Genomic DNA, 7807 nt, shown 5'->3' with positions numbered 1-7807 from the left:
GAACTGAACTGAGTAAATCTCTTCATAGTCAACGGATTCTCAAGTAAGGGCCCTTCTACAGAACTACTGAGCCAATTTTGGACATATATTAAGATTTATTAGCAATATGTTCTGAGAATCACAACATTTATACACAGTTCTTCATATTAGATAAAGAGTAAGTCGGGTTCTTTTCACTTTTTAGGAGTGTAAATAGCACAGTAGCTACTTTCCATCAGTACTATATATGCTTGGATCCATGCCAAAGGTTCCCTGTGGTTCCATGTTCTGGTATTTAAAAAGATGTCCTGATTCATGAGACAGTGGCTAACAGATTCTCTTGCCTCCTATTTCTCCAGTTAACACCAAATTTGGTGGATGCAAGTATGAACAGGGAGAACTGATTTTCTTCCAATAGTAGAGAGTCCAAATAGTCCAAAGTTTGCTCTTGGCATCTTCAGAGCTTGGTTGTTTTCATTGACTTTTTGTTACCTAACTTGGTAATTTTCTTCACTAAGAGTACTGTAGCTAAGCAACAGGGATCTTGTACCTTTTCAGATTTGAACTCCATGGTCCCAAAGACTGTGGGGGTTCCGCAGATAGCAGTCACTTATTCTAATACAGAGAGCTTTTCTCTCTTCCTAGGGAAAATATAACAGCCATTCCTTCAGGCCTTTGTGTTTTGTTAGAGAAAAATCAATTACCAGTTCAGTAGTTCAGCTAGCAAGGCAAAAACCTTCATGTTTTCAGATGTGGTTATTGTCACAACCTTGCTTCAGTCAGGTTTCAGTTCTCATCAGATATCCATTAGATGGCCTCCAGGTCACTTGGATACTTTTTAATGCAAGCTAGCACTGATTGCAAAATCAATAGTGAAAGTACATATTTAAACCATATCAGTCCCTATGCTTTGTTCTAACATGGGCATTAATCCTGTGTTAACAAATCTGAGGCAGCACTATATTGTTCAGCTATAATTTATTGATCCAATTTATTTGGGGCCCATCTTACAATTCAAGGCGTCTCTTGAGCAGAACAAAATAAACATCTTGTCACACTTTGTTCTCAAGTACAGTGGGTCCTTGCTGCCGATCCATATAATCCTGTACAGACTTCCAAAGCGCACGGACATTTCTCTCACCAAAACCTGCAGCCCCGTGGCGTTCAATGAGCTCTATGAAAAAGGTCTCTTCTGTAAAAAGAGGTTTAGTGAAGATCTGCATCAGGTATGGCTTCTCAGGCATGCTAGGGCGATTGTCCTGTCCTTCGTCGTCCATTGTCGCATCAAGAAGGATGCCGTAGTCTTTCAGGAGCTGAAGATCTTGCCCAACTTGCTGTATCTCCTCCTCTTTGCTTTTCTCATTGTAATACGATACTGGCGGTTTGAAAAAGCTTACTCCTGACTTGGCCATGGCTGCAGCAGTACTTAGGATGTCTGCAGTATAAAGGGCCACATGCTGGATGCCGGCACCTTCATGCTGCTGTAAGAAAGTGTCCACCTGGCCCATCCTTTGCCTTGGCAGTGACTCAGCCAGAACAAATTTACAGTCATGCTCCAAGAGTGACGATGGATCATCACTGTATTGCATGGCAGTAAGACGAAGGCCCATGTCTTCCCCCTGAATTTGAAAGCCTTCTACAGCGTCATCTTGCTGGTGGATGAAGAAGCGCTGGAAACCAAAGCAGTTTTTGTACCAGTCCAGCACAGCTTGCGAGCTACCTTGCGGACAGGCATAGGTGATGTGGTCAAAATGTACGGTCTCCTTCTGGAGTTTCTTGGGGGCAACTTCAACTTCATAGAAACCAGGCAGGAATGGCCCACAATACTGGGATCGGTCAAGAAGAGTATGGCTTACATTGCCTACAATGGATCTCACTACAGAGTAAGTAACAAAGCCATTTTCATCTGCTTCAGTGGAAGGAGGAATAAGGATCTTGCAGCCTTTCTCTTGTAGATTTCGGGAGATGCCAGGGACATCTTCTACCTCAAAGCAAATATTGGAAGCTGTACTGACTCTGTACTGCAGGTTCACATCATACAGGATCCCTTTATGCTTATAGCAGTTTGAAGGTAAATCTGAAGACAAAATGTTTTTCCCAGTCAGCTCCTGCTCTTCGTTGACAACAAAAATAGCATCTCCTCTTCGGAAAGCCTGCTGCCTCTTCCTCTCTGCTTCCCGTATAGCAAACAGTTCAAAGCCAAATCTTTGCACCAGGTGACTGGCCAGCTGTTGACCCTGAAGAACATGGAATCCAATGTAACACAACCGCTTCAGAACATCAGACATGGTGAAATTTGTGGTTGGTTAGTTGCAACATATCCTTTTGCTATTAAATCTAGAAAACAAAAAGAAAAAAATCCAGATCAATATCTTAAGACAGGGATAGGAGTGGCAGACCGGAACTGAATGGAAACTGGGTCCTATTCTCTTGCGCCAATGAAAGGTCCTCAGATTTCATAGGAAGAGCCAGTTTGGTTGTAGTGGTTAAGGCATCAGCCTAGAAACCCAAGAGACAAGAGTTCTGATCCCACCTTAGGTGCAAAGCTAGCTGATTGACCTTGGCCCAATCCTTCTCTCTCAGTCCTAGAAGCAGGCAATGGCAAACTGCTTCCAATGAACCTTGCCAAGAAAACTACAAGAACTTGTCCAGGCTTCTGTCCTGCCCAAACCAGCAATTCAGTTTCCATTCTTTAGGTTGCAGGCACATTCTGTTTTCAAGCACAGTAAAGAAAACATATATCTTAAATGCCTTTTGCTCACTTTGTAGTCCTGTCTCAGAATATTCCCACTCAGAAAAGGAGAAGAACAGGACATCTGGAGATAATAGAATGCACAATTGGTGAAGCATAGAAACAGCAAAACTATAACAGTAGCTATGAGCAAAGTTTCTTGGCTCCTACAGAGTAGACATTTACACCACTCAGGCCCACCCCCAAACAGCCAAAGAAATTCAAAAGCACAGAGCTACGCACACATTGCCATCACCATTAAACAAGAGCGCTTCCGAGCATATGCACAGAAGTCTTTCAACAAAGCCACCTGCCACTATTTCAGTGCAGTGATATGATGCACTTTTATTTTTTATATATATATTTTAATTCCATTTATATCCCGCCCTTCTCCGAAGACTCAGGGCGGCTTACAAACTTAGCAGTAGCCTTCATTCTATGTATATGCCTGCTTATTATGACAATATGAGAAACATTAATATGATTGTAGAGTTTATTGTTTTTAAAAGTACACTTTGTCATGGATTCCCATCTAGAAGGAACATAACACTAAAGAGAAGAACCAAGCATGGATGCCTGCTTTACAAGAAAGAGGGACTTTGAACAATGGGAAAACAAATATTTTTATACAAGTTGAGGGCTACAAGATAGGAAATCCTAGGAGCCTGATTGGTCCTTATCAGTGTAACTGGGATTAATTCTATTATTAGGCAAAGAAAGATTGAATAGTGAGATCATCAGATGATAAAGGATGAAAAGTTGCAATTTTGCATTTTTTGTTCCTAAGGCTGCCCTTAGACTCTGCTGTGAGCTGATGAGCAGGCTTATATGGAATTAGGCAAACTGATGAACTGGGTTTGGCCCTGCTCTCTTCTAAAAGACACAGAGGAAAAGGATGTAACCTCCATTTTATTTGTTAGGTTCATTTCATTTCATTTCATTTCTCCACTGCTATTTTAGCCACCCTACAATCTTACTTTACATTTGTATATAAGTGAAGATATTTATCTCTGTTGGAAGATATTTATCTCTGTCATTCATCACAACTGAGGGTTTTTCATAAAAGAGGCCTTTGCGCCTCTCCAGAATCAGTTAGAGCTACATGATCTCATGCTATGTATCTTAAAGCAAATATTGGAAACTGCTTTGACTTTCTACTATAGATTCACATCCTACAGCAGGGGTCTTCAAACTTGGCCCTTTCATGACTTGTGGACTTCAACTCCCAGAATTCCTCAGCCAGGCATGCTGGCTGAGGAATTCTGGGAGTTGAAGTCCACAAGTCATAAAAGGACTATTCTGTACCAGCCTACTACCGGCCCTGCAGATAAGGCAGGGACAACCCCTTTTACAAGAAGGCAAGAGGCTGGAACTAAGCCTGCCAAATTTATGAACACAAAAGCAAATAGAGCAAAACAAGACACGAACCATGAAACAGGAACTATCCAAACGGTTGCCTTCAGCAAACCAGCCCTCCCACGCATTCCCCTTTTAAACAGTTCAGGGCGTGGCTTCTCTCTGCCTCCTTCTGAGGTGCCCCACTGCCTTCCTCTGTTTACTCCTGATTGACTGCCTCCTGCGTCGGGCGTCCTTGAACAGGGCCAGCTGTGGGTCATCTTCATCCACGCTGTCAGGCTCACACAGCTGGGTCTGCGTGGTAACCAGGTGGGAGGGGCCTGGCTGAGGGCTCTCATCAGCAAGGTCTCCAACACCCTCAGCACTTCTCCAACACCCCCCTCCTCCTCCTCTGAATCATCCGACCCAACTGCCGAACCCACAGGCTGACCCTGAATCACAACAAGGACCAAGTATGAAAGATCCCTGTCCTACAGGATCCCTTTACACAGCCCAAAGCTATGTGATCCCATGCCATCATGTTCGGTGGCTGAGCCAACTGATTTCTTGTTCAGATGCATATATCTGAAATTGCACTAATCTTCCTGACTGAAATGGTTGAACCTGTAGTGCTTGAGGGCCAGATGGTTGGATTGGAACAGGGGTCTTCAAATTTGGCCCTTTTATGACTTGCGGACTTCAACTCCCAGAATTCCTCAGCCAGGCAAGCTGACTGAGGAATTCTGGGAGTTGAAGTCCACAAGTCATAAAAGGGCCACTTTTGAAGACCCCCGGTTTGGAAGTTTCTCACCTCATGTTACCTCTTGACCATCTTAGATTCATTGAGGCACTGGTCTTCCATGGCTACCTTCTTGGCTTTGCAGCTTCCTTTCCTAATTACATTTTCTTCAGATACAACATGAACCAAAAATGTAGACTTTAGTGTGTGTGTGTGTGTGGGGGGGGTGTTTGGTAATTGTTCCAAACTTGGTGGTGAAGAGTTAACACAGTCAATTTCAACCAGCTCTCCCCAAGAAGTGGGCAGGGATGAGTGACACTGTCCTGCCACAGTGAAGTAAAATTGCCATTTTAAATATTACTTGTATTTGATCATATTATTTGAGGTTGGTTTCCTTTCTTTAGAGTTACCATTTCTTTGACTGTTTAAGGAAAACAGGTTCTGGGCTTACAGTAAGAAATACCTACAAACTGTTCCTTTAAAAAGAAAGAGTTTTCTCGACAAGCATGTTGTCTTTCAAGTTGCTTAGATCAATCCGTAGGAGAGATGAAAGATGAAACATGTTGCATTTTAAAACACTTCCCATACCTGCTCCTTTTATCTTTAAAAATAAAACCACGTTTCCTCAAGGGAACAAGTTGCAAAAAGGAAAGGGGATCTTCCGCCCCACACACACACACACCCCTGCAATAAATCTTAAGAGGCACGTTTTATCCAAACCCTCCCACTCCCAACTCCTCATTCTCACTCGAAAAGACAAGGATTGCTTTTCTTTTTTTTTACTCGTACTCTTTTACTCGGCAGCGTGAATATTTCCTCTTTCCTCCCCTGCCGCGTGCCGATTCCATCTGCTGCTGCCCGGCAGATTCCACGCATCCACTCCCTCGCCTCTCACCTGATTTGAACTCCTTATTTCTCCTGCCGTATTATTATTCTCTCTCTCCTTCCAGCCGGGAATGAATGCGTAACGGCGGCGGTGGGGCAGAACACGGCAAAACGCCAACTTTTTCACCACCTTGACCTTAAAAGTAGCAGCTCCGCAGCACAGACGGAAGCGGAAGATGTTCGAGGATGGGATTGCGCCTAAAGGCAGTTGCACCGCACTTTGCAGGATTTGGATAATCCAGGGCTACGACGAGCTTTTACAGGATTTGGATAATCCAGGGCTACGACGAGCTTTACCACTAAGCTCCCCCCCAGCGCTCCTTCTTTTCAGATATCAATTGGAAAACAGAAAGAATGAGGCGCTGTGTGAGGCAAGGCATGCGGCTGTTCTCTCTGGGAAGAAGAGACTGGCTTGTATTTTTTTTAAATTGGAAAGTTAGTTTTAAAAGACAGGGGTCCGTATTCCTTCAGGGTTTAGACCTCGGACAAGGAATGTAATGATGAACGTCCGAGGACTGTAAAAAAAAAAACAACCCACTACTAGATGGCAGCAAAGAGAGATTTTGGTACTCTGTTACCATCTCGTGGTCATTCTCATCATCTGCAGCTGAATCCGAACACAGGTTAAGCCTGGAGCAGGGGTCCTCAAACTTGGCCCTTTGATGACTTGTGGACTTCAACTCCCAGAATTCCTCAGCCAGCGTGCCTGGCTGAGGAATTCTGGGAGTTGAAGTCCACAAGTCATCAAAGGGCCAAGTTTGAGGACCCCTGGCCTGGAGGAACGTTGTCCGTGGGGTCGCGATGGGTCAGACACGACTTCGCAACTAACAACAACAACACTTTAGCAGCTGTTCCAAGTTACAGCAGCATTGAAAAAAATGACTTTTGACCAGTCCTCACGCAACCATCACATCCCCACAGTCGTGTGATCAAAATTAGAGCGCTTGGCAACCATTATATATTTAGACCAGGGGTCTGCAACCTTGACAACTTTAAGACTTGTGGACTTCAGCTCCCAGAATTCCTCAGCCAGCTATGCTACGTTAAGCTGGCTGAGGAATTCTGGGAGCTGAAGTCCACAAGGTTGCAGACCCCTGATTTAGACGACTGCGGTGTTCCAGCACGGTCAGCTTCTGACAAGCAGTCAATGGGGGATAGCTGAATTCACTAAATAATCCCATGACTCACTTAATAACTGCAGTGATTCACTTACTAACCATAGAAAAAAGTCATACATTTGGGCATGATTCACTTAATTGCCTTCTTTAGCAATGGAGATTCTGGTTCCAATTGTGGTTATAAATTGAGAGCTACCAGTACTTTAATCTCAGAATATTCTACTGGTAAACTTGCCATTGCAAGGCAGAACCAGGAAAAAAAATTGAAAGTCATGTATCTGATTGTATTTCTGAAATCTACAGACGAAGGGAAGATCAGAAATGCTCTTTGTGCGCACAGGCCCAACATCCTAGTCCTGAAGTATTATATTTTAAAGTGTAGGTAGCAGTTATTTTCAGGGATAAGAAAAATCACTGAATGTGTTTTGGGATATTAGCATTATTACTTCACAAACAGGTCTTTGAGCCTGTTGCCACTGCTTTCTTGTATAAGTCTCTGGATTATGAGACTTGGTGGTAATATAATTCTGACTCCCTAATCTCCTTTAAGCATTTATTTTTAAAGGATCTGTTGTTGCTTGATACTGAAGGGATTTTATTATGCTTAATAAAATCATATATATATATATATATATATATATATATATATATATATATATATATATATATATATATATATGATTTTATTAAGCATAATAAAATCCCTTTATATATATATATATATATATATATATATATATATATATATATATATATATATATATATTTATGTGCAAGCAGCTTTGTAGGTGCTTTATATTGGTTGTAAGGTTTTACACTCAGAGCCAAAGAAACTCCTGAGCCGAGGTTTCAAGAAGCAAACAACTATTATTTTGATCAAAATAGAGTTGGGTGGCCACATCTCTCTTCGTGGCAGGTAGAGAGATGAAGGCAACAACCAGGAAAGATGTCTTCCACCTTTTATACCTTTCCTGAACAAAGACTAGGAACCAAAAGGTACAGAAAAATAATTCTTAGATA

At 42.5% G+C, this 7807-nt stretch overlaps 1 protein-coding gene across 1 annotated transcript; it reads right to left on the bottom strand.

Annotated features, from left to right (window-relative positions):
- Nucleotides 1-85: 85 nt before the first annotated feature.
- Nucleotides 86-5884, bottom strand: HPDL (4-hydroxyphenylpyruvate dioxygenase like). The gene is made up of 2 exons (XM_083357366.1): nucleotides 5680-5884; nucleotides 86-2316 (listed from the first exon to the last, which is right to left on the bottom strand). The coding sequence occupies exon 2, from the start codon at nucleotides 2265-2267 to the stop codon at nucleotides 1032-1034; it is 1236 nt and encodes a 411-aa protein (XP_083213492.1). The 5' UTR covers nucleotides 2268-2316; nucleotides 5680-5884; the 3' UTR covers nucleotides 86-1031.
- Between the last annotated feature and the right edge of the window lie 1923 nt (nucleotides 5885-7807).

The sequence above is a fragment of the Vipera ursinii genome (genome assembly GCF_947247035.1).
Source record: "Vipera ursinii genome assembly, chromosome: 3".
NCBI lineage: Eukaryota > Metazoa > Chordata > Lepidosauria > Squamata > Viperidae > Vipera > Vipera ursinii.
Note: the sequence above shows the minus strand (reverse complement) of the source record. Positions and strands in the feature narration are given on the sequence as shown.

Coding starts and splice junctions, on each gene's coding strand:
- HPDL (XM_083357366.1), bottom strand. CDS start 2,267: ATGTCTGATGTTCTGAAGCGGTTGTGTTACATTGGATTCCATGTTCTT.